This window comes from Trachypithecus francoisi, unplaced genomic scaffold (genome assembly GCF_009764315.1).
Source record: "Trachypithecus francoisi isolate TF-2019V2 unplaced genomic scaffold, Tfra_2.0 Lachesis_group21, whole genome shotgun sequence".
Taxonomy (NCBI): Eukaryota; Metazoa; Chordata; class Mammalia; order Primates; family Cercopithecidae; genus Trachypithecus; species Trachypithecus francoisi.
Window position 1 is genome coordinate 36819176 of NW_022681467.1, and position 26376 is coordinate 36845551.

At 51.9% G+C, this 26376-nt stretch overlaps 1 protein-coding gene across 2 annotated transcripts in view; it reads left to right on the forward strand.

Moving 5' to 3' along the window:
• The first annotated feature begins 3294 nt into the window (after positions 1-3294).
• PLCG1 (phospholipase C gamma 1) overlaps positions 3295-26376 on the forward strand; it is a 39484-nt gene continuing 16402 nt past the window's right edge. For both annotated transcript variants that reach the window (XM_033186425.1, XM_033186426.1), the window contains exons 1-2: positions 3295-3387; positions 3873-4210. In XM_033186425.1, the coding sequence (XP_033042316.1) occupies positions 3994-4210 (217 nt within the window). In that variant the 5' untranslated portion in view covers positions 3295-3387; positions 3873-3993. The remainder of the gene's footprint in view (positions 3388-3872; positions 4211-26376) is intronic.

The following is a 26376-nucleotide window of genomic DNA, read 5'->3' on the forward strand; positions in this document are numbered from 1 at the left end:
AGTTGGCAGTGAGCCGAGATTGCGCCATTGCACACCAGCCTGGGCGACGAGAGAGAAACTCTGTCTCAAAAAAAAAAAAAAAAGAGAAAATACATCAGGTAGGGGTATTTTACAAAGGAGAGAGGATATACAATAAAGTGTTCATACATACATGGGAAGCAAAACAGCATTGACTCTGGGGCCAGACTACCTGGGTTTCAATCCTGCCTTTTAGCTCTGTGCCTCAGTTTTTTCATCTGGAAAATGGGGGTAATAAGAGCACTTATAGGGCTGTAATGAGGAAGAAATGAGACAATGTGGATAAAGCAGTTCCATAGTGTTTACTATATGCCAACCACTGTTCTAAGTGGTCATTTAATAAACAGCTGTGAGGCCAAACCCACAGGTCCCGAGGGGCAGCTGGGCTGGGACTCTCCCCAGACTCTGGGCACGGGCACAGGTACAGAGTAGGCCAAGGCATGCTGAAGCATGCATGCTCACAGAAATGGGCCTGAGCAGGGCTAGCCTGGGTGACGTCACAGGCGTGTGCCTTGTGTGGGTGCTGGGCTGCTCCTCCCAGACAGCGCAGCTGCACGTATTGCCATTCACACCCACGCACCCATATATATGCTGAGCTGGGGAAAGCCCACACAGACCACACCCTCTGCATGCCCTGTTTTTCCTGCACCTCCTTTGGTGGAAGGAGGCACCTGAGGCCTGGGATGCTGGCCCAGAAGTCCCAGGAGGAAATGGGCCCTGTTCCCTGATTACAGGCCTGGCAACGGGCTGAAAACTCAAGCTCTTGTTGGCAGGGATTTCTTAAGCCCCTGGAGGTCCAGCCCCAGAGGCAAAAGTAAAAGCAAGGAAGACTTACCCTGCACGTTGGGAAGCTCCCCCAAAAATGGAGAAACAGATTTAAAAAGTGTATCAGAGCCCACAGGCTGCCTGAGTCAGCACGGGAAGCTCAGTGAGGGCTGCAGCACTTAGGAGGGTGACTCCTGTAAAAAACAGGATCAGACAGCCAGAGAGGGGCCCCATTCAGCCCCTGCCCACCTTCCTGGCCTCATCACTCCCTATCCCCTCCTCAGCCAGGAAACTCTAGCTTTGTAACCCTAAATTCCACAACCTCTTCCTGGCCTCAGGGCCTTTGTACACGCTGTTACCTCTACTTGGAATGTACTTTTCTCCAACCCACCTTTAATAATTCACCTCGCCATTGACTCACTTCCTTTAGACCTCTGCTGAGATCTGAAGAGATCTCGACCCAATGTTTTTCCTCCTAGCCCTCATCACAATTGTCTTTATATAACAGGGTGTTTAATGTCTGAACTCCCGGAGAGCTGGCACTGGGTCTCTCTTGTGCTCCTAACTCATGTTGTCAAGGCCCAACACAGGGAAGAGCAGGGTCCACAGAACTTTAAGCCTAAGCCAGTTCAAGCCACACTCTGTGAGCATTCATGTTCTGCTGGATTCCCTGTGCCCTAGGCCAGCAGTGAGCATGCCTCCCCTCACCCATGCTGATTAACCAGAGAGCCTTCACGCCCACTGACTACTGACCACCAGGACTTACCTAAGCCAGTGGATCTCCTGTGAGGCAGAAAACTCATGGAGTCAGGTCGACTTGGTTCTAATTCCCACCTAGTTATGTTAGTTATGGGGCTTTGGGGCAAATTGTAGAACTTCTCTGAATCTCTGTTTCTCATCAGTAAACTGCAGACCATCATTCTTCATTAGAGGATAATTATGAGGATCAGGTGTGACCACAGGTGCACGCCTTCAGCACAGGGTCTATGCTAGCTCCCTCCCGCCCACGTAAAGGCCTGCCACTAGGTGGCAGTCCATCTCAGCTACCCCACCGCTCCCTAGGCCACAGAAGCTGGCTAAGACAAAGTGTCTGAAAGTCATGCTGAATTGTGAGCTTCTTAGGGGATGCACTTGAGGAAATCAACGTAACACACAAGTTTCTACTACAGCAAGACAAAGTCAGAAGCAGCAGCCCCAGGTCACTATCCAGCTGAGTAGGTTGCCTGAGCACACAATCTTACATACTTACAAACTCTAGTCTAGTCCTACTATCTCACAAATCCCAGGAAGCCTGGCTCTTTCTCTGGCATCAGCTGGAAGCTCTGTTGGGCTTCTCACCTCTGAAATGCAGTAAGTTGTCCTGCTGTGTCTGGCAGCCGACCCACTGCCTGGCTCAACATATCAGACTCCACCGCGACGGTTGGTGTCCTCAATTTTGGCGGTGCTGACGGGGCAGATAGATTGCAGGGGTGAGTTTCAAGAATGGCTTCAGAAAGACGAAGAGTATGAATTATTCCATAACCAGAAAAAGGCCTTGTGGCTGGAGAATGGAGAGTGAAGGAGCACTTGTGAGAGATGAAACTGGTGAGATGGACAGGTCATATAGAACCTGCTAGGCCAGGCAGCGAGTGTGGATTTTAGGTGCAATAGGAATTCAAGGAGGGTTTTAGGCTGGATGTAGGGGATCATTATTTAATTTCATTGTAAAGATTTAAAGCATGGAGAATAGATCCAGGCAAAACCAAAGTGAATAGTCTGGGTGACAGGAGATGGGGCCTTCAGCTTGTGGGTTCAGTGAACAGATCTTGATGGATTGGAGGTGAGGCAGAGGGAGCAATCAAAGTTATCTGAAAGGTTTTTGGCCTTCCAACTTAGAGGAGTTTAGCGCCACGTTCTGAGAAAGTGAAGACTGGAAAGAACCGTTTGGGGAGGGAAGGTGAGCTGTCTAAGGTGGGGGGATGTGGAACATGCAGTGGGATGCTGAGGCCTGGAACGTAGGGGAGATGCAGGTTTGGAGTCATCGGTGCCTGTGTGGTGGGTAAAGCCAGGGGAAAGGTCAGGTCGCCTTGGGATCTGGCCTAGCACTGAGTGCAGAGGAAGAGAAGCTTCTGAGATCGAGAGGCAGCGGCCACAGGAGGAGGAGGAAAGACGGGGAAAACCAAAGTTCAGGAGAGCATTTGCAGGAGGGGCGCCCCGGATCAGACTCGAGTCCCGCCGCGTGGGGACGGAGCGTACAGCGGCCCATGCGAGGGACAGACACAAAGGCCCTGGGAGCTGCAGGTCAGGCCGCTGGACAGCGCGGCCGCGGACTTAACGCCCCTGCAAGGGGCTTGGGGGGAACTCTCCGAACGAGAGGACCACTGAAGGCCACCCTGGCAGCAGAGGCGGAACAGACAGACGTGGGTCTGCCCGTCCCAAGAGCGGCCAGGGGCCAGCCCCACGCTGCCGGGGGGGCGGGACATGTCGGCTGTCCATCAGTGCCTGCGGCCAATCCGCAGGCGGCCCCGCCCCCGCCCCTCTCAGGAGAGGGCGCGCGGAGAACCCGCTGCCACCGCCGGTGTGAGGCGGCCCGGCCTGGCTCCCTTCGCCGGGAAGCCCGCCCAGGTAACTGGGTTTGGCCAGGCATGCCCGGAGGACGCGCCACCTCCTCGCGTCCCGTCCTGGTCGCTGCATGGGCGGTGTTCGGGACGCGGGGGCTGCGTCTGTGTGGGACCGCGGGCTGGCGGACGCCCGTGCGAGTACGCCTGACTGACGCGCCGGCTGCGGGGCCTGCGGCCTGTGGGCGGGGCTGCCGTGCGTGACAGGGCCGCTCGTGGCCGCCGGGCTGTGTCCGGGGCCGCGTGAGAAAGCTCTGCGGGACTGAGGGCTGGGTGGGTCGACCGGGAACGGCGCGCGCTCCCGCCACCATCGCGCCTCCGTCCCCGCCTGCGGCCTGTCTGGGGGTCGTGGGGCGCAGGCGCAGCGGGCCGGCGGGCGGGGGTCCTCCCCACGGGTGCGCGGGCGCCTTTGTTCCCGACGCGCGAGCGGGGCGGGGCCTCAGGGCCGCCCCGCCCCGCCGCGCTCAGGCCCCGCCCCGTGTCCGCCTGCAGGAGCCGCCGCCGGCTCCCGCTCGTCGGCCGCCTCAGCCTCAGCCCCAACCTCAGCCGCCGTCGTTGCGCCTGCTCCCGGGCCGTCCCGGCCTGTGCCGTCGCCGCACCCAGCGTCGGAGCCATGGCGGGCGCCGCGTCCCCCTGCGCCAACGGCTGCGGGCCCGGCGCGCCCTCGGACGCCGAGGTGCTGCACCTCTGCCGCAGCCTCGAGGTGGGCACCGTCATGACTTTGTTCTACTCCAAGAAGTCGCAGCGACCCGAGCGGAAGACCTTCCAGGTCAAGCTGGAGACGCGCCAGATCACGTGGAGCCGGGGCGCCGACAAGATAGAGGGGGCCAGTAAGTGCGCCCCCTTCCTGCCTGGGCCCGCCGCGCGCTGGGGTCGTGGGAGCCCGGCCCAACTGCCTGCGCCCCGGCCGGCCGCCCCAGCGACTTGGGCAAACTTTCGGGCCTTCCCCCACCCCCTCCGGACCCCGCCCCCGCTTCGTCCCGGGTGGTCACTGGGGGCGGGGGGCATCCGGGTCCTCGGTCACCTGACAGGACACCCCCTCCCCCAGCTGGGGGGAGTGTTCCAGGAGCTTTGCCCTGAGGCCTAAAAATCATCGCGGGCTGGAGATCTGCGGTGCAGGCATCGGGCCCCCCCAGATTCTGGGAGTGGTGGCGGCCCCAACCCAGCACGGGAACCTGGGGCCTGACCAGACGTTCCCCGCCCACCACTCTTTTTCCAGAAAGAGCAGTCTGTGAAACTCCGGGCCCCCAGGCTGGGCTCTTGTTTGCAAAGGAACCTTTGGGTTCCCTAAGTAGAACTTAGGCAGATGTTGGGTAGGGCTGGTCTTGGAGCAGAGCCGGGCCTACTCATCTCCCTCTGGGGGAGAGGGAGGAAGGTGGTCTTGTTTGGTTTGGAGAAGCCTGAGAGAAGGCAGTGGCTGTTTTTTTGTTTTTAATGCTACTTTTGTCCCAAAGCTGAGTTTTGGAGGCCTATGTGGGTGGGCAGACACTCAGTGCCAGAACAGGGACTCCCCTTGCCCTGGGAAGCACGTTCCCGGGAGATGGGCCCCATAAAGGCCTGCCCTAGCGCCTTGGAGTCAGGTACTCTTCTCAGGAGTGCAGCTAGTTTGGAGTCTAGCCCTTTGTCCTCTGTCCGGTGGCTTCAGGGAGCGGGAGCGGCTTCTCTTGGTTTCCTGCCTTTTCGCCTTTCCAGGCCTGAGCTTGGCTGCTTTTGTGCTGGTCTCTAGTGGAAGAAGGTAGTTGGGGGATGTTGAAAAACCCCAGATCTTTGAGAGTTGTTCCACTTAGCGCGTGCCTGTGCTGTGGTCGGATGGGCACTCTGCTTTGCCCTCCATTCCCCCGCTTCTCAGTGTGAAGAGATGGTGTGTCTGCAACTCCAGACTAGGTTGCTTCTTGCAGGGACCCCCGGAGACTGGGGTTAGAGAGACCCGGGCTCAGAACCAGGTCTGTGTGAAGGAGGGGGATCAGGAAGTGACACCCCAACGGAGGGTCCTACAAACCTTCGTGGGTATGGTGTGCATGTGTGTAGATGGTTGAGGAGATTGGGAGGAAGGAAGGTCTTGTGGTGAGGCAGCCAGCCATCCTCAGCTACAAACTCCAGATCTGACACAGATCTAACGCAGCTGCTCAATTTAGAAATGGCAGCCGCCTTCCTCAGTGCCCCCACTGACCCCGTCAGCCACTGGGAGAACATTTTAGTGACTTGAGAGCCTGTGGATTCCAAAGTAGAGGAAGGACAGGCACTGCAAAGAGCTGAGATAACCCTGGGAACATCACTCAGGCATCAGACTCCAGGCATGGTCCCCTTCCTTGCTGTCTATGCTGTGTTGAGTTGGTGGCACTGGCTGGAAGTTCTCAGAGGTCTCCTGGGTAACAGACTGCATTTTAAATCACGCATATTAGCAGGCAATAAATGTAGCACAGTGGTTGATGGCAAGTCTGGATTCGAAGCCCATGTATTTGTTGTATGTTTCCCAGCCAGTTACTTACCTTCTCTGAGCCTTGATATCCTCATCTGTAAAATGGGGGTAATAATATATCCACTATATATGGTTGCTCCAGGATCAAATGAGACAATTCATGTAAAAACATCTAGCATTGTCTGACACATAAATGTTTAATAAATGTGAGCTGTTATTAGTAATAACATTAACAATAGACCATGGCTGCCCTTGAAGACCCTCAACTGGGAATGGTGAGGGGGTGAGGTGTGGCTGGAGGTGAGGGTGAAGGTGCAGGAAGGAAGGAGGACGGTGACCAAATTCACATTTCACTTAGATTGCTACTCAGAAAAAGGCAGGAAACGGTTTTGTTTTGCCTCAACCCATGTGCCCACTCACCCACCCACCATGTAAAACAGTGTTTCTGTAGAGAAAGTGTTTGGAGTTGTGCACATTTGACTCCTGGATGTGACCTTTCTTGTTTGTAAGTTGGGGCCTGAACAGAAAAGGGGTGCAGAGAGGGGATGATCTATCATGCCTCAGGTCTTTGGGGGATGGAGGCAGGCCTACAGAGGACCTGATAACCCCCTACCCAGGAGTGAGCAGGTGGGTCAGCCAGAGGTGTACACATTCAGTGATCTCATCAGTTAGCTAGGATTTGACAGGCCTGGAGGGTAGGCAGAGGATGTAGGAGGACCCTGGGTCTTGAATTTTGGGGACTCAAATTGAAAGGAGCCTGGATGAAAAGTCTGGTTGATGCCTGTGTGTTCAGACTTTACTAATGGAGGCTTCCACTGAAGCCTGCCCTGTTTCTGTCCATTCATGGGCTCTCCTTGTTGGTAGGTTCTGATTCCTGTGGCCTCTGAGGAGGTTGGACTGCCAGCCGGGTTTTCTGCCACCTGGACTCTTGCCCAAGTGCCTCAGGTATCTGGCCTTTCCTGCTGAACCTACCAGGGTACCAGCAGTGCCTGAAGCCCGACCAAATAGAGAGACACTGTGCTACCTTCAGGGTGTCAGTGGACCTGAGGGAGAGACAGTGTGGTTTAAGGAGCACTCATATGTAAGACCTACTTCTGCCCTGACTCTGTGCCCTCTCGCATCAGCACTTGTGAAATGGAGGTGACACCTGCTGATTTCTAGGGTGGTCATTTGGCTCAAAGGCGGGGTGGGGAAGTGCTTAGGTGTTGACAAGTTTGGTTGTCCTGGTGATATGACAGGAACCAGGTTGGTGTTTGGCCTTTTATGTTGCAGATACTGACATAAATGAATAAAATGCAGTTATGTAGAGTTCCAGCTGAGTGCAATCGAGACCTTTCCTTTCGTCCCATTTTACAGATGAGGAAATGGAAATGGAGAATCGTTTGTGCCCAAGGTGTTGTAAGTGTCAGTGTGTGCCAGGGCCTCAGCTGGGGCCAGCTCACTAGTCAGTAGCTGACTAGCAACCCCAAGACCATGTTCCCTGTGATCCACGTGGCTCCTCTGTGAGACACCTTTGTGCTCAGGCCATGCATTACAGGGCAAAGACCGCTTTGGCTTTGGTATCCCAAGACAGCCTCAACCTCTCTAGGCTCTGGCTCCACACTTTTTCTTCTGGTGTCTTCTGAGTTGAGATGGTTCAGACTGGTGTTTAATGAGGTTGTCCATTTGAGGGTCTTTGTGGGCCCAGTAAACACTGGTGTAGACACTGGAGGTACTCTGTGAATACTGACTGAGCATGTCCTTGGGGACTTCTAGGGCCCAGTCTTCTGTCTTTGGCTGATTCTTCACTAGATACTTTTCTAGATGCCAGGCCCTCTCAGATGAATGAATATGGGTGCTTGCTTTTAGGGAAACGAAAACAGGCAATGACAATTGTGAGCAGTACCTTTGATGAAGTGGGTGAGGGTGGTGGAAGAAAACAGCTAACTGCCTTGATGAGGCAGGCGGGCTCAGAAGGGAGGTAGTAGTGGAACCAGCTGGCTGGGGCTTGACCCCTGTGGCTGGGGAGCAGACCACACCAGGAGGTCTGCTCTGAGGGCTAGGTCCACAGCACGGGAGAGGGCAAGGCCCAGGCCGGTGTCATCAAGGGTTTTCTTTGTACTGACTGTTACTCCCAGTGGGAGAGGGGCAAGAGCACATGTCCGGATCTCCAGAGCTAGCCATCCCTGCCTGTGTGTTTCCTGTCTGAATGTAGTTTTTTCCAAGGGAAGTCAGACCTTTTAGTGTTTCCTCAGCACCCCAGGCTTGCCCTGGTGTGTGGGTTTCCAGGCCCCCCGCCCAACTGGGATCCTCTGTTTCCTGTGAACCTAGGAAAAGGGCCTGCTTCACAGATAACTGGAGGAGCTGAGCACACCCAGTCCTGGGACCCACAAGACCTCCAGCTTCTCTCCGGCCTCTGCGTGTATGTGTACACAGATGCACAGGATTCAGTTGGAGTTTAGAGATCTTGGCTACCAGCTTTGCTCTGGGTAGCTTCTTGGAATGAGGCACATTTATTAATATTTGCAATAAGTATTATTATACCTCCAATTTGCCCAGTGCTAGGCACCAAGGATTCAAAAGTTTATTAAGACATGGTTTGTGCCATTGAGGAACTCTTGGAAGAGACAGATGTAGAGGCATGTGATTATAACCCTGTGTGTTACATACCATAATATAAAAGCCTCTACCAAGAACTGTGAGGAGCTCTGCCAGGAAGGCATTAAAGGAGAGGTGACCTTTGAGGTGGGCCTTGAATTACTGAGGCACCTGCCTGTGCCGAGGCTGAGGAACTGGGAATCACTCCCTGCAGGGGTAGGGAACAGAGTTGGTGAGGTAGAGAGGAGGCTGGGACTGGTTGGAGACAGCTGTAGCCCTGGTGTGCCGTGCCCAGCAGATTACACTCAGTCCTGGAGGCAGCGGGAGTCAGCAGAGGCTATAGTGGGACTGATTTGCCTCTGTCTGGGAGACCACAGTGGCAGTGGTTTGTCAGGCAGGTGTTGGGGAAGGAGGCCAGTGAGCTTCTCCAGTTTGCAGGAGAGAACTGATGAGGGCCCAGACAAGACCTTCTTGCTGATGCAGGGTGGGGATGCCATGGTGGTGGATGGGAGAAGGGCTGGGTCTTAAGGGGTGAGACAGAGCTTAGTAGTTAAGCATTTGGGCCCTAGACTCTGCTTGAATTAAAATCCTGTTGTGCAGCTTACTTGCTTTGTGACCTTAAAGCATATGGCTTTACTTCTCTGGGCTGCTTATCTGTAAAAGGGATAGTATCAAATGGCGTTTATTTTATAAGGTTTTTGTGAGGATTTGATGAGATAAAGTGCTTAGCATGATGTGTGGCACAGTGTAAGTGCTTACTATGTAGGAGCCCTGACAGGACAGAGTTGAGGATTAAGTTCCCAGGAGGACCTAGTGGGGAGGAGAGCAAATGCACCTGTTGTCCTAAGGGACTGGTGCCTGGCCACCAAGCCCTTTGATTCAGAGGCAAGGAGGCCTGCCCATCCTCTCTTGTCGCTCTCAGCAATCCCTCTATTGTCAGGGCTCTTTCCCACTGCTGGTTTTGCAGGGAGACAGGGCAGTTGGCTGGAAGCAGCTGCTTTGGGTGGTAACCCTTTCTGTGGAGTGAAGGTATGATACTGTCCTATTTCTAAGTGCCTAGCCCAGGACGCTATCTGGAGAGACCTTGTCTTCCAGGAAGTGCTCTAATGCCACAGCCTTGATGTGGTAGGGCCTGCCTCTGCTGTCACTGTTCTGTGTCAGTCTCCGTTAACTCACAGCATCTCTTCTCACTGTGCCTTTTCCTGTGGGACGTTGCTTCAAGGAGACCACAGATGATAAGTTGGAGGGAGGGAGTGAGGCCTGAGATTGCAAAGGCCTGGTATTAGAAGACTGATTTTTTCCCTTTTCCACTTGCTTTGTTAGAACTAGAGAAGTCGGGCCGGGCGCGGTGGCTCAAGCCTGTAATCCCAGCACTTTGGGAGGCCGAGACGGGTGGATCACGAGGTCAGGAGATCGAGACCATCCTGGCTAACACGGTGAAACCCCGTCTCTACTAAAAAATACAAAAATCTAGCCGGGCGAAGTGGCGGGCGCCTGTAGTCCCAGCTACTCGGGAGGCTGAGGCAGGAGAATGGCGTGAACCTGGGAGGCGGAGCTTGCAGTGAGCTGAGATCCGGCCACTGCACTCCAGCCCGGGAGACAGAGCGAGACTCCGTCTCAAAAAAAAAAAAAAAAAAAAAAAAAAAAAAAAAAGAACTAGAGAAGTCGCTGCAGACTTTGAGGAGAGTCCTAGGAGAGATGAGTGTGGGACAGGAGGATGGGAATGTTCTGGTGCCCGTTGTAGAGTGCTTTCTTTAGAGGAGCATGGGAACAGTGCTTCCTTGGAGGGAATCTCTCAGAGCAGCATGTTTACAGGTGGCAGGACTCAAGGTGGGGCCATGGGTGAGGATTGGCTGCGGGCTGCCATTGACCACATAGTCCCACCTTGCTGGTAATTGAGCTTAAGTGCCTGGAGATTTGTGGCTAGAACTGGTCAGATTTGGGTTCAGGTCTCAGCTCTTACTGTGACCTTGGGCAGATTACTTTTCCCTGTCTGAAATTGATCTTTAGCTGTAAAAGTAATTTCTCCTCACAGAGCTGTATATTAATGATAAGGGAGATTGTATATGAGAGTAAGAGATTTTATGTGAAAAGTACCCAGCACAACGTTTGTCACTTTGTGACCACTTAACAGTATTCATGGCCGGGCGCGGTGGCTCAAGCCTGTAATCCCAGCACTTTGGGAGGCCGAGACGGGCGGATCACGAGGTCAGGAGATCGAGACCATTCTGGCTAACACGGTGAAACCCCGTCTCTACTAAAAAATACAAAAAACTAGCCAGGCGAGGTGGCAGGCGCCTGTAGTCCCAGCTACTCGGGAGGCTGAGGCAGGAGAATGGCGTGAACCCGGGAGGCGGAGCTTGCAGTGAGCTGAGATCCAGCCACTGCACTCCAGCCTGGGCCACAGAGCGAGACTCTGTCTCAAAAAAAAAAAAAACAAACAGTATTCATTTCCTTTACTCTCACCTTCGTTAACTACAGAGCTCCAGTTCTTCACCACTAAGCTCGGCCACAAGTGGCTGCTCCAACAACCTGGGCTAGGAGTCTGTTTCCTACTTGCTTTCTGTGTTCCTTCCCTGAGTCTGTACACAGAGGACTGGGGCATCAAAAAACTCTGGAATTTGAACAGTATATTGGGAGTTCATGGAACATTTTCTCACCTGTTGTGTTGTTTGAACTTCACAGTAGCTCCATGAGTCCATGGAGGACAGGAGTTACTATCTCTCTCTTACAGAGGAGAAAACCAAGGTCCTGAGGGTAAGGTCACATAGCAAGTTCATGGTAGATCCTAGGATTTCTGATTCCTGCTATAGTATTCAGTTTATTCTCCCATTCTGGTGCAAGTGACAATAAGATGGACTGTTCTATAGGAACAGAGGGTTATTTTTTTTTTGTTTTGTTTTTCTTCCCTCTGGCCACATGTGTTTGACCAGCCTAGGCTTCCATCTGTGGACAAGCTGGACTCAATTTCAAAACCCGTCCTGCACTCATCCTTGCCACAACCCTGGTGTCAAGATGCTTGGCCCACCCAGACCTTTCCCACACTCCTACGTGAGGGTGAATGTAGCCTCTGTTTAGGGATGGGGTACAGAAAAGCCTCACCCTCTTGACTTGCTGGTTCGTGGTGACACTTCGAACATGGGAACCTGGGGCTCCGTGCCCCAGATGTCCAGAGAAGGGCTTTTCCAGGATTCTGTATGACAACTCAAGAGCGTGCATTCATTCATATGTTCCTTAATTTGTCATACATTTATTGTGGGCCTTGCTACTGTGTTTTGGGCATGCTGAGTTGGATGTGATTACTCCAGCCTCTGACTTTTTCATGGTGGCAGTAGATCTCTAGCCTGGTTTGTGTTTCATCTCACCATAGCTACTCTCCTTAAAAAAACAAAAAACTAGCTTTCTTGGGCCTCAGTGGCTCATTGAATAAGTGAGACACTACTTGTGCTTCCCTGGCTTTAGACTCTGGCATTTGCTAACTGTGCCAAGCACTGTGTAGACCAGAAGTAGACATAAGGTTAGGGTAGATACAGCCAGAAAGGAGATAAATAGCCAGACAGATAAAATACTTACAGGATTCGGTGAGTTCTATGAAGGAAATAAGCAAGAAGCTGCTCTGTCAGGGTAGGTGAGGGTGTGCTGTGATAACAAAAGGTGCCCACATATCAATGGCTGGCAACAAGGAACGTTAATTTCCCCTATTTGCTATGTGTGCTGACCTACACCACCATCCCTGGAGAGTGGCCTCAGTGATTATGGGTGAGGCCTCTTGCACAGAGCCTGAACACCCTGGGCAAACTAGGCTGGAGAGGGATTTGGAGTATGGAGGTTTAGAAGGAATTAATTTCTATGACTTAGGATGCATGTGGTGAGTGTGGCTTTGCTGTTATAGAGTAGAGTGCTGCATGTGTGAGTCAAGAGACTGCCTTGGCTGACATCTTTGAAATAGGTATCTTTGTGTGGCCCTTGCCTAATTGTCATCTCTCTGCCATAGCTGCCCCCCCTTCCCCACCGACCCATGCCCCTACTTGAGCTGCCCGCTGAGCCTACTCTGTTGTGGCCACAGTATCCTGCTGCCGCCCAGAGTTTGAGTTTCTCGCTACTTCTGCCACTCATCACAGCTGCTTCCCAGAGCTCTGCTGGGTGTGCTGGAGTCTCCAGAGAAAGTGGGGAATATGGGTGCCTAGAGACCTCTAGCGGGTGTTTTCAGCCCCTGGAGAGTAGAGAAAGAAGTGTGAGAAGGGGTTCGTCCCCGAATATTCTGTAGTTTCGGGGAAGAAGCAGTGGGGACAATGGAGTTGGTTGCCTTAAGAGAGGCTATGGTCCCAAGAGATGGGACTTGGAGAGTCTCTACTTGCATTCCTGGCTAAGCCCTTAATATTCTCCCACCCCTCCTTGCAAGACTAGTTCCTTTTGAGGTAGTGTTTGGCTAGCTTTTGAGAGGCTGCAGTGGCTATGTGCCCAGGCTTAAGTCCTAGCTTTCTCCCCACTCTTTACCTCCTAGGAACCGGGCCCATCCTGGGGGAGGCAGGGAGGAGCTCCTTTTTATAGTCCACATGTAGGCTTTGTGTATAGGCCCTGCTGCTTCCTTCCGGCCCTGGCCCTTCCTGGTGTTGGCCGGTGGCCCTGGCTTCAGCAAGACTCAGGATGCAGAGTAAACGGGGCAGAGCGTGCTCCTGCAGAAGACTGGCATCCCTTTTTACTGAGCCCAGACCTGGCACAGAGGAGGCTGGAGTTGGGAAGCAAGAAAAGGAGGTGACCCAGTCCTTGATCCTGAGAAACTTGTGATCTGGACCATGCAGAAAACCACTAATGCCCAGGGCTGGCAGGAGACAGCTGTGCCTAAAGTGCTGTAGGCTGAGCCTGAGGGCCAAGACAGAATCGCCTTTCTCCCTGTAGCAGCCCTTTCTACCCCCTGGGGTCCCTACACCTGCCAGCTGGCACACAGGTGTTGGGTAAAGGATCTGTACAAAGGCTGTAAGGGGCCTGGGTGCAAGGCAGCAAAGCTTGGGTATGGTGGAGAGTGGGCGGTCTCACTGATGTTCTGAGCCCTGACATTGAACAGCTGGCCAGACTGGTGAGGGGTTGGGCCATGGCGAGTTTGGCCACTTGTTTGTGTGTGTTTAGTTCTTCCTCGGCACAGGTGGGGAGTTCACTTTGGGGTTGGCTTCCTGTTTTCTTGGACACCTGGGGATATGGTTGAGTTAAAATGTCCTGAGGGAAATGATTGTTGAGGGCATGGGCCTGGGTTATAGTGTCCTTGGCTTGGCCTTGCCCGTGGTAGGAGTCGGGTATTGACCACACTGGGTTCTGGCTGTGTAGGTGTGGGAGTGTGCTGGGAGAATTCCAACCCCACCTTGACTTCAGCATAAGACCCAGAGAGGGTGGGCCTGAGTTCACAGGGTGACTAACCCTAGGAAGGAGTAAAGGAGAGCTCTAATTGGCCATAGGTCCCACAGGTTTCTCAGCTTACTTGGGGGCAGGAGGTGAGCTAAGGAATACAACTCCATTCCCTCAGTTGGGAGGTTGGGCAGCAATGGGGGCAGGGGTGATGGTCCTTCTCTGAGGTGCTGAAGACCCACTTTATGGTCACTCTGTCCTGCCTGATAGTCCACCAGCTGTTTGGAGGCAGCTTCCCTCTTCCTGCCCTAGTCACTTCCTCCCCCTTCAACAGTAATTGAGTATAATGTGCCTGTGTTAGCTTGTTCATCCTAACTAGGACTGTGGCCTTTTCTTGGGAGTTTTTAGCATATCCACCAAGGAGGTTAGAAAAGGTAACATGTCACTTTGTTAAGAATTTTGCTGAGGGCCTTTTGAGGCCAGCAGTGAAACACAGAGCATTCCCTCCAGTGAGAACAGAATGTCTCTTGCCAGACTGATTCCAAGAGGATGGCCTGGTTCTGGCCTGAGAACTGGTCTACACTGGAAGCATGAAGCTCCATACAATCATGTGTGCTAGTAAAGGTTGGGAAAGCAGCTGTCCTAAGCAGGTAAAACCATAGGGTATTCAACTTCAACTTGGGAGAAAGAAATCCAAGGTAGTCTTCTCTCTCAATAGGGGAGATGAGCTCAAAGAATTTAAGCTGGGCTGGGCACGGTAGCCCACACCTGTAATCCTAGCACTTTGGGAGGCTGAGGCAGGTGGATCACGAGGTCAGGAGCTCAAGACCAGCCTGGCCAAGGTGGTGAAACCCCATCTCTACTAAAAATACAAAAATTAGCCAGGCGTGGTAGCTACTTCGGAAGCTGAGGCAGGATAATTGCTTGAACCCAGGAGGCAGAGGTTGTAATGAGCCAAGATGGCGCCACTGCACTCTAGCCTGGGCGACAGAGCAAGACTCTGTCTCTTAAAAAAAAAAAAAAAAAAAAGAATTTAAGCTGGGCTTTCTGGGCAGGCAGTGAGTGAATGAGATCCCTGGCACCTTGGAGTGAGGTCAGAGACTAGATCACTCACTGGGGCCCTATTTTCCAGGAAGCAAAAAGGGGACAGGAGAGTGGCTTGGCTTGGGCTGGCATGGCCTAAAGGGAGTGCAGCCAGTTGCTGTGGCGGCTGCGTCAAGCAGCTCTAAAACAGGAGAGCCTAGTGGATTCTGTTGAATGAAGCAGGATGTCTCAGCAAGCAGGCCTCTGACCTGATGACTTCCAGTCATTATTTAGCACGTCTCTAACCCCACAGATTTACTCTGTTGGAGGCTTAAGGACTAAACCCACATTTACCGTCCAAGAGGTGGCAGTAACACAGAAACCAAAGAGGCAGAAGCCAAGGTTGGGGTGGTGAGACATCATGGGATTCAGGGAGTGGCAGAGGGGAAGGCCTCGATTCTCCCTCTCCCGCTCATCTCCCTACCTCAGCCCCTATTGCTCTGACGCTTCCTCCACCACTATGAGTCCTAGGCCCCTATTGTTTCCTTGTAGGAGGGAGACCCCAGATTTTTATTTCTTCTCCCAACCCATTCCATTTCCTCTCCCTTGTGAGAGGGCTCTACACAGACAGGGCAGCAGAGAGAGACTTGGAGATATGCTGGGCTGTGGTCAGTAGGGCCTCATTTATCTAGTGAGCAGGAACAGGTTGTATAGCAATGATGCTTTCATTATATTTTTCTTGAATAAGGTCCCCAAAACCTTATTAAGTTCCTGGTAGGCATGGGGCATTGAAGATGACAGACATGGTGCAGTCTCTCAAGGAGTTTGCACTCTAATAGAGAAGACAATCAGACGGCCTTAAAATACATGTACGGCCACTCCCGTAATGTATACCGTGAAGCAGGAGTGCACCACGCAACCTGGAGTCCTCTCCGTCTTCCCCTTCTATCTGTGCTGGCCCTGCTTGGCCACTTCCAACAAGGATTCTGAGGCATTACAGAGCACATGTCTAGGGTACAGGCAGTCTTGGCTTTGAAGTATTGTTGGCTTTGCCACTCACCAACTGCCACCTTAGGTAAGTTAATTAACCTCTTTGTGCTCAGTTTCCTCACTCGGGAATCGGGGATCCTCATACCTACTTCATAGTGTTATTTGCAAGAATAAAATATAAGGCAGTTTTTATCCTTGTAAGGCAATCTTATCGAAAGCTTTACACAGTGTCTGTGCAAAGTAAATATGCAAGAAATGAGTGTTAGGATGCCAGATGCTGCTGTTGCTCATCGTCTCTTCCCACCCAGCAGAGGTAGTAACTACTTCATCCTCTACTTCTCAGCTTCTCATAGTATTTGTCTGTGGACTCTGTTTAACTTAAGGTATCTAACATAATACTCATATCTAATTTTTCCTTCCACATTCAAGCTCCTTGAGGTAGTTGTATTCCAAGTACCTAGTTTAATGTCTCTCATGTAGGTGCTTAGAATATATGGTTAATTTTGAATAATAAAGCCAGTAAGACGTGTCAGAGGGCTGGAATGGGGGTTGGTGAAAGAGAAGGAGATGCGAAGGATCAGTCTGAAGTTTGGAGTTTGGGTACCTGTTGAATGGTGATGCTCTTAGCTGACCCAGGGGGTATGGCAGGAGGCCTGAGTTCTGGTGAGAGAAGACAGTGTTTGGTTTTGAGGGGTTGCCTTTGAGGTGTTTCAAGATAAAGAGTGGAGATAGCAAGTAGGCAGCTGAATTGAAGGATCTGAAGCTTAAGAGGAGAGGACTAGGCTAGAGACCTGTTTGTGAATTATTTGTACATAGGAGGTAATTAAGGGTGTGGGCATGGCTGACACTGGAAGAGGAAGAAGGCAGAGCACTGGAAGAGAGTACCTTGGCGTGAACCTTAACCAAAGCCATTGCTAAATGCAGGTAAGCCTGTAGCTCACAAAGAATCATGACAACCAGGCAAGGTTGTGCAGGAGAAATCAAGGACAGAGCTTCAAGGAGAGAGGGTGTGATCACCCGTGTTGATTGCTCTGAGGGATCAGGAAGGAGGATCATAGATAAGTGACCGATGGGTCAGGCACAGTTCTTCATGCCTGTAATCCCAGCTCTTTGGGAGGCCAAGACCGGCGAGTCATTTGAGCCCAGGAGTTCAAAAACAGCCTGGGCAACATGGCAAAACACCATCTCTGCAAAAAATATAATTAGCCTTGTGTCCTGGTTTGCCTGTAGTCCCAGCTATCCAAGAGGCCCAGGTGGGAGGATCATCTGCATCTGGGGAGGTAGAGGCTACAGTGAGCCCGGGTGGTGCCACTGCACTCCAGCCTGGACAACAGAGTGACTTATGGACCAGGCATGGTGGCTTACACCTGTAATCCTTGCACTTTGGGAGGCCGAGGCTAGAGGATCATTTGAGGCCAGGAGTTTGAGGCAAGCTTGAGGAACATAGCGAGACCCTACGTCTATAAAATATAAAAAAAAAATTTAAAAGTGACTTATACCCAGTGCTCTGGTTCTCCAAGTAGCCTGAGTATACTATGTGGGGGAGCAATTTGTGAGGGACTTTTTTGGTCCTGGGCATTCCTGAGACATGGCCCTGGTGGGTCCCCAGTCTCTCTCCTGTAGCCAGGAGCCTGGCATACACAGGCCGTCTAGAAAGAACTTAGGCAGCATCAGTCTGCAAGGGAGGCAGAGTTTGGAGCACACTAAACTACTGACCCAGAAGGCTGACCCATGACTGCCTGGAGAATCTCTGGGCTTGTGCAGAAAAGTTGGGGAAAGCCACTTTTCCCTACTGTGGCAGTCAAGGTTGGTATAGGCCATCTTCCCTCCCTTCTCATCCATGATACTCTGAATGCCCTGTTTGTGAAACGTAGTGGACTCCTGCACCACTGTCTTATTTTCCATGAACCCCTCTGCCCAATGTGTGCTTGTCAGCCCTCCAGACTTACCTTTTACAGAGCACTCCAAGACTTTGCTACACACACACTGGGCTCCACAGACACGTCCCTGTTGTTCTACTTTTTGCATTACCTCATAGTTATCTGCTTCCCCATCTGTTTCCTCCATCAGGCAGGGGTTTTCTCAAAGGCAGGAACTCAAATGCCTTATTGATCTCTGTTTCCCTAGGACCCAGCCCAGGGCCTGACATGAAGTAGATAGATGCCTGATAAATATTTGATCAGATGATGGAATGACTGGATAAGCCAAATAGATCACTGTTGAGTGCTCTTCCAGCTTTGATTTAGCTGGGTGGGACCTCCTTTCCCTTCCTTCCTTTAGATTCTGTTAATATCTCTGAAATAGGTAAGATTAATTTAGAGTCCTAGGGAAGAGGGCTGCCTGCCTGGATGATACAAAGGCTGGCTATGGCTGCTCTGTGTGTCTCTGTATACCTAGTGTCGGAGATAGCAGCTGCTGTGGGGACACTGCAGAGTGTCCCAGTTCTGCCATGACTCACCATATGACCATGACAAGACCCTTTGGACCCTCTGTTTCCTCATTGTTTCAAAGAGATTTGTCTAGAATCTAGACGAAGCTTGTCCAACTCGCTGCCCACGGGTCTGGTTTGAAGGCAGCTGCCGCACAGGAGTGGGAAGGACAGTAAGCCCCACCCACCATCACCTTCCTTCCCTTTGCCATATAACCCTGTGACCCTGGAAGTCCCTGAACCCAGATCCTTGTTTGTAAATTGGAAATGGATAGCTACCCACCCCTCCACTTTGGCCTTCCTTTGGTGGCAGCCAGATGTGCTCAGGGAAACCTCAGATTTGTGAGTATGTTTCTACTGAGAGGCAGAAGGAGGAATATTATAGTCTCAGGAAGAGAGAGGAATGAGAGGGAGAGGAGAACTCTCACTCTTCCCACAGGCTTTGGGCATACACAGCCAGCTTGGGAATTGCTGACCATCCTGTGGCCTGGCTACTACTGCATCAGGCTTTCTTCCCACCTGTGTCCAGGTTCTATCTTTGTCTCTTCTTTGGCTACCTCCATCCTTTTCCTTCAGAGCTGCAAAAACCTTGCTAAAGCCGTATAGTCCTGATGGGTGCAGAGCCCCTGTGCCTCTGGCTCCCTGTGAAGGGGGACCTGTAGTGCAGTGTCTGCCTACCCCACAGGGAGTTGTATAGGAACTTGAGGAGGGGTGACTGAGGTAGGGGGCCAGAAGTGGCCCAGATGATAGTCACTTCTGCTGGAACTTTTCTTTGTCCATCTTGCAGCATCCTCTGGTGGAGAAGGCTTAGCTCCATTAATGCTCTCCTAGGTCTGGGCTGTGTATTTTCTTTGGTACGGGAGTGGGGAACTGGGAGGGGCTCATCTGTTTGCCACATGCTACATGTGGAGAGGGTGATTGGTGAGAGGTCATTTTGGAGAAGATCTGCACACCTCTTCTGACCCCTGGGACCGCTCTCCTAAATCTCCTGGTGGTCTTGGCTTAGGGCCCAGCAGGGCGTGAGTGCTCAGCATCCTGCTGCTTTTACTGTTCTGTTTTTCCCAAAGCTCTGTTGGCTTCCCATGGTTCCCACTGGCTATAGGAATCTTTGTGTAGGGACCTCCCAGTGTTTCCAGACTGTATGCCACCCAGGGGTCACATTGCCCTCAACTGTGCCTCCTCCTTCTTTTTCTGTTCCCATTGTTACCTCACTGACCACTGCATTTTCAGTATTTGTTGTAGCCCCACAGCCTCTGTGGCCCACTGTGCCACCTCTTCCAGGAAGTCATCCTTGATACCATCTTTCTGGTACCATGTTTGAGCATCTGTGGCCTTTGCTGCCTGTTAGATAATTAGCTCTGGAATCTAACTCCCATGTGTTTACTCCTGCTCTTAAGTACTCTAAACATTTTGAGGCCTCTCTAGGCCCTGGGTTTGTGTTGGACTGGTAGGGAATGGAGAGAAGAGTCAAATGTGGTTTCTTCCTTGGAGAAGCTCATAGGCCAGTGGCCTAAGACACCAGGGAAGCACCAGTAGGTGTGACAAGTGGTGACACACAAGGGAGGAGGGGGCACCTAGTGTGCCCCTGGCCTGGGCCTGGTGGGGGCTTAAGTGAGGAGGTGGGAGTGGCTTGTGCACAGACTGAGGCAGGAGGGAGTATGGGGAGACATGGGCTGGGGTCTATGTTGTGTTAATTGAACTTGGACCCTTTTGAGTAGGGCTGGGCTTTTGCTGCCTTCCTCCAGTGCTCTCTGCAGAGTGGGGCACACAGGCCTTGAGGGGTTCTGGGGTCCACAGCCCACAGGTAGGGGCAGTAAAAACCCCCAGAAGGGAAGGAACCTGTCCAGGAAATCTTCGCTTACCTCTTTCAAGCTCCTTAGATTTTAAAGAGACCTTTCATACTTACTATGAGTTGCAGTTTTTTTAAGTTATAAAATTTCTTTACTCCATGCTTGTTTAAATGGATAATTTTTGCTACCATTTACATCAATTAGCTTATACACTTCGCGTTTTGTGTTTTTGTTTTGTGTTTTTAGAGAAAGGGTCTTCGTTGGCCAGGCTGGAGTATAGTACTGTGATCATAGCTCATAGAGCTTCCTACTCTTCTGCAGCCTCAAACTCTTGGGCTCAAGTGATCTTTCCCACCACCTCCCAAGTAGCTGGGAGTACAGGCATGTGCTACCATGTCTAGCTAAGTTTTTTTAATTTTTATTTTTTGCAGAGGTGGGGTCTTCCTCTGTTATCCAGACTGGTCTTGAACTCCTGGCCTCAAGCAGTCTTCTTGCGTCAGCCTTCTAAAGTGAGCGTATGCACTTTATAAAGGGTAAACCCTCTCTTAAATATTTCAGACAGGGCATGGTGGCTCATGCTTCTAGTCCCAGCACTTTGGGAGGCCAAGGCAGGTGAATCACTGAAGTTCAGGAGTTTGAGAGCAGCTGGCCAACATGGTGCTCTACTAAAAATACAAAAATCAGCTGGGCAAGGAGGCATGCTCCTGTAATCCAAGCTACTTGGGAGGCTGAGGTACAAGAATGACTTGAACCCCGGAGGCGGAGGTTGCAGTGAGCCGAGATTGCACCACTGCACTCCAGCCTGGGCAACAGGGTGAGACACCCAGACCCAGAGAAATATTTCAGTTAAAGCTTGTTTCGTGTTCAGAAATTTGGGGTACTTTTTGTTATGGTTTTCTTGGCCATATCTTCATCAGTTGGTGGGTTTAGTTTTCAGTATGTCCTCCTGTCCCTTTCTGATTAAATCACTTTTGTATCTCTAACCTCGTTGGCATCTCACTGTAGTCCAGTGAAGGAGGTGCCAGGAGTGGTGATTCTGTTTTGCAAATGAAGAAAATGAGGCTCAGAGAGATGGGTCCAGGCCTCCTGCCCACCTTGCCAGTGCTTTTGCTCATAATACCTCTCTACACCCTTTTTGCCTGATGAGTGGTTAACAAGCTTATAAATTTGGGGAACCTCTGTGGGGCTATTTGAAAGTGGATTTTTTGAGCACAGGGGACACTAGGACACAGGTTCCAACAAGAAGATTAGGTCTAATTTAGGGTCTTAGATTTGATGGTTGGGCTCCCTCTCCCCCTTCTAGGGTCTGCCATGTGCCTTTCCCCTAGGGCAGGATTGGCTGGCTCTCACTGGCTGTGCTCTGAGGAGCCCTGCGTTTGCTCTTCTCTTTCTCTTCCCTAGGGTTTCCACTGTCCTTGAACTCTGTCTGGACAACAGGAATACTGCCCTTATGCACATCCCTGTGGTGGCCAGACAGGGTGATTATCCCACTTTACTGGAGGGGAGCTGGTGACAGGCCTGCAACTTGGCCTGATGTCTCGGGGGAGTTGGGGTGGGAGTCAAAGACAGGAAGCAGCCTTACCTTCAGAAGAGCCAGGCGCACAGATGGGTCCTCTGTGGTTATTGTCTTCTCCCTTTCCCAGGTTCCAGACTGGCTGCCCACCATATAGCTTGTCCCTTTGACAGCACCCTGTCTCCCCAGTCAGTGGATTGGGTGCTGTCCCAGGATGGGGGTTTACTCTCCTGCAGAGGCAGGTTCTCAGCTGGCCCTGAGGGTTGTATAGCTTCACAGCTCCCAGAGTGCTTGGGCATAGGGTGGCTCAGGTGAGGAAACAGGCTCCTTTTAAAGGGAAAGCAACTGCCATTACTGGCATGTCCAAAAGGTGGATGCTCTCCAGGACTGCATGGCCCAGAAGCTCCACTCTGAGTAACTGCTGGTCTCTAATATCTGTGGTATTAGGCCAGGAGTCTGTCCCTGGGCTGAGAAGGGAGGGGAGAAGAGGGAAGAGATGGAAAAGGAACATTGACCTTCCCAGTCTTCCTGGCCTCATCATATAAGCTTTTATTTTACAAATTCAGTCTTGTGGCATTTTGCCTCAATGCTTAGAGCTGGCCCCAGGTGCCAGGCAGCAGGCACATTTCCTTCTGCCCAGAAAACAAAACACAAATGAATTTGAGGTTGGGCGTGGTAGGGCAGGCCAAGGCTGACCTTCCTATGTGGGTATCTGTGAGGTAGTGTGCCTACAAGTAAGGGTCTGTTGTGTGTCTACTCCCACGAAATCCTTCATCTTATGATGAAACAGAGAGGACTGCAGACTTGCCAAGGCCTCGCTATATGCTTGGAGCCAGGATTTGAAACTTGATCTTTGGGGGTGCACATGCCTCAGACTATTGGTGAGTGTGCAGGTGGGGCACTGCAGGCTCAGGAAGCAGCATGTCTGCATATGCTTATCTGTACACAAGTCCATAAGAGTCCCCCTTCTCCCCATACATTGCCCCCATCCCTGCCAGACTTCTTTTTGAGCTGGGGAAATAGCTGCTTGTATTCTTCTCTTCATGGACCAGCTTTATTTCACCTAAGTTTGGGTTTGCACCTAGTGGGGCCCTGGCAAGTGGCCTTATTTGTCCCTACTATTGTCAGCTTTTGTAGGCTCCATGTCAATGGCACTAGGCACACAGACAGGTGGGCTGTCTCCAGACTTCTCTATTACCAGCACTTCCCAGCATGGCCCCCACAGCAACCATGTGAGGGAAGAGGAATTTCCAGTTTCCTGATGGGGAAACTGAGGCCGAAAGAGTGAGGGACTGCCAGGGCCTTATACCTAGAGCTTAAGAGCTATGTGGTTCTCCTCACTAAGCTGGGAAGGGGATGGTCAGGGAAGGCTTCTTCAAAGAGCAGGAGAAGGCAGATCTTCACCAGGGCAGGGAACAGAGCAAGGCCCCCAGAATTCTGCCTCGGGCACTGGGAAGCCTGGCTTGTGAGAAGGTTCTCAGTCCTCTGAGCCGACATGTGATATACAGGCCAGGCACAGGTGTGTGTGGTCCCTCACTACTTCAGAGCCCCTCAAGAAAGACAGTCTGTTTCTTCATGAGAGTTTGTGGGCAATTAAATATAAGGGACTAAATCCCCCTCACTGCCCCAAGCAGCTTATCTTGTCACTGTCTACCATAGCTGCTTTTGAAATGGTAATGACCAGGCGGCATTCACTGTGGGCTTGGGGACATGGTGCCATTCCTGAAGCCTGGGCAGCTGTCGCTATGGGCCTGGGGACCTGGTGCTGGGCAAAGTGAATATGCTCCAGCCCTGATGGGCTGTGCTGGCTGGGCTATGCCCTCTTGGGTCACGGTGAGCCTGGGCATTAGGCCTTTGTCGTCATGCTACACATCAGGCCTTTGGGCTGCTACTTGGGGGATCCTGCCCTTGTTCTCGAAGAGTTCCTCCTTCTCACTGCCCCATCTTCTTCATAGTGAGGGCCTCTTAGTACCCCTGGCTTTTCTTTTCCCCCAGAGTTCCCCTGAATGATGTTCTCTCATGGTTCTGAGTTGGGGAGGAGTGCTAGGTCATGGATTTCTGGATATAAGGTGTGACTCTCCTACTCCCCTAAGTAGTACTCCCCTTCTCAAGCTCCCAAGTTCTGGGAAGGTCTCTTTTCCTGCCCTCCTGACTAATGGCAGGGAGGTCTAACCCAGACTGTGCCAGACTGGATCAGTCTCTCTCTCACCTGCAACCAGGGCAGAGGCCATTCCTCTCTGGGGAGTCTCGTGAATTCCTGGGGACCAGCCCTGGCTCTCTCAGGAAAGAAGATGCTGCCATATTTGTTCTGGGAGGCAGGAGGATGAGGGGTGAGGTTGGGAGGTAGCACAGGATGTGGCTTTCAAGAACCTAGTAGAGCATCTCACTGTGCTGCCAGGACCAGGCTGGTGCCTCCTTATGAAAGATAGTACAAGGGACCAGGTGTGGCCAACAGGAACTTGGGAGCGTTGGATGCCTGACCTGGAGCTGCACTGTGCCCACCTGGTCCCTATCTCAGGCACCTGTTCTGCCTTCAACTGATCTCAATGGAAATATGCGCAGGAGTACAGGCCTGTTGACTGTGTGTGTGTGTGTGTGTGTGTGTGTGTACAGTCACACTCACCTTTGCAAGAAGGTGTGGGAGGGGGATGACAGCCGCTCCACACCGGAAAGAGCAGACTGGTTTCTCTTTCAAAAGGCAGAGTTTGTGGTTGTTCTGCAGTTTCTGATCTAGCCATTTCCCCTGATGGAAGCTCCTCCTTCTGTCCTTGGAAGCCCTGTGTTCTCGGTTAGGTCTTTTATGGCCCAGTTCTCCCTGCCTCTATTTCTACCTGAGTATAACTATTCATTTTTTTTTTTTTACTATCCCTATTTGATTTTCCCTCCCTCTGCCCGTGTACCTGCTTTTTTCATTTCTTCTTTCAGTCATTAAGCAAGCCCTGGAGGGGTCCTACCTGGCCTTAAGTGTATGAGCAATGTATGTACATGTTTGTATACAAGAGGCATCAAGTGTATGAGTACCACAGGAAGAAACTTCTCAGTTGGGCCCTTGGTGAAAGAGAAGGGAGCCTGGGAGGTGGACATTTCCAGACTAGGAATCAAGATGAAATAGGGATAGGAAGCAACAGCTATTCTTGCCCTAGGTATGGCTTAGTGCGGATGGAGCAGAGAGGGTGAGAGGGCAAAAGCTGGGGAGGTAAATTCCTGAGCCCTGTCACAAAGAGCCCTCAAGGCCATAGAAGGTGTTTGTTCTCCTTAGACTGGCAATGGGCAGCCTCGGGAGGGGCTTAAATGAGGTCTAAGGGGGTCAGAATAATGTTTTATGAAGAGCCAGAAGACTGGGGAAGGATGGCTGATTGGTGAGAACTGGGGGCAGGGAAAACAGCAGGAAAGGCAGGACTCTCAGCTGGAGGACAGGCTGGAGGGGTTTGCTGAGGGGACAGGTGGTTCCCGGTAGAACCAGGAATGTGTCAGGGATCTAGGGTTAGGGCCAGAAGCAATGCCCACTGTTCCTGGTGGGATAGATGTGGAGTTCTGTGGCAGTTGCTAGAGGGACAGGACAAGAAGAGAACATCTGGGGGAGTTGGGCTGTTAGGACATTCCAGCTAGGTTGGTGTGCAGTTTGGGCTGGAAGGGCTCCTGGGGTGGGGGCTGGCCAGACAAATGCTGGCACTGCATCTGGCTCCAAAGTTACCAGGCCAGTCTGGGTTTAGAGCATTTAAAGAGGCTTCAGAGCTTAGGGAATACTCAAAGAAAGTCATCGCTGTTGGCTAAGCCAAGCTTTTTTCCTTTGACCTAATCTACCTTAAATTGGTGACTTCTGGGCTGGAATGTCTGCCCTCCAGCCAGCGGGCAGCCCCTCCCTGTGCTGGAGAGTGTGTCAGAGCCTGTGTACCTTTGCTGAGGGAGCAGAGGAGTCCATTGGATGGGCTCCCTCCATGTCCCATGTGCAGCGCTGAGTGTTTCTAGCTGTTATAACTTTTGATCTTACCAACATCTTTCTGATGCTATTGTATGCTACTCTCTTACGTTACTCTCTTCACAAGTGTAGCATTGAGGTCAGAGCGGCTGTCACTTCATTGAGATCACATAGATGTGAGGTGGAGCTAGGATTTTAGTTCAGCCAGTCTCGCCCAGAGCTTGTGCATGTTTTTTCTACCACCCTGCCTTCTAGAGAAACTCAGTCAAACCCTTTGTTTACAGGTGGTAAAACTGAGACTGTGAGAAGTTAAATGAGTTAACTCGTCATTGTCTCAAGTTTTAGTGGCTGAGGCAGGTCATCAGCTATTCAAGCCCCTGTACCTCTCTGACTATGCCCTGTGAAGGCCAAGGGAGCATGCAAGGGCCTTGGATAGCTAAGATAAGGAAATGGTCCCAGGCAAAACGGTGGTCTCAGTCCAGGATGACTGTTGCTCTTGGACAGCCGATGCCTTGGTCAGGGGATGGGGTGGGGATTAGGTCCTTTGCTGAGACTTGTGTGGGGATGTCTTAAGCAATTAGGCATTTCAGGGATGCACCAGTCCTCTGGGCCTGAGCCTACTTCCCAGGGATCCCGAGGCCCATCTTGACTTACCCAGCCCTGCCTCTGGGACTTTATGATTTGATTGGTGTGTACCTCGTCTCAGGAAGTGGTCCTCATGAAATAGGGCCTTGGGTCCCTATTTCTCCTTCTGGAGTCCCCCTCTTTCGCAGGTCAGAATGTCTCAGGGAACAAAGATAGGGAAGGGACACCCCACAGAACTGCCTTTGCCCCATATAGGCCTCTCTGACGTCTCAGCCCTTACTTAGCAAAGGCCTATCCCTAGACTCAACCCAGCCCTCTTATTACTCAGAGTGACTGAGTGGTCTTGGCTCTGCCTCTGGGGTTCTTCCCTGAAAGACAGCGTAAGAATGAGGAAACCGGCCGGGCGCGGTGG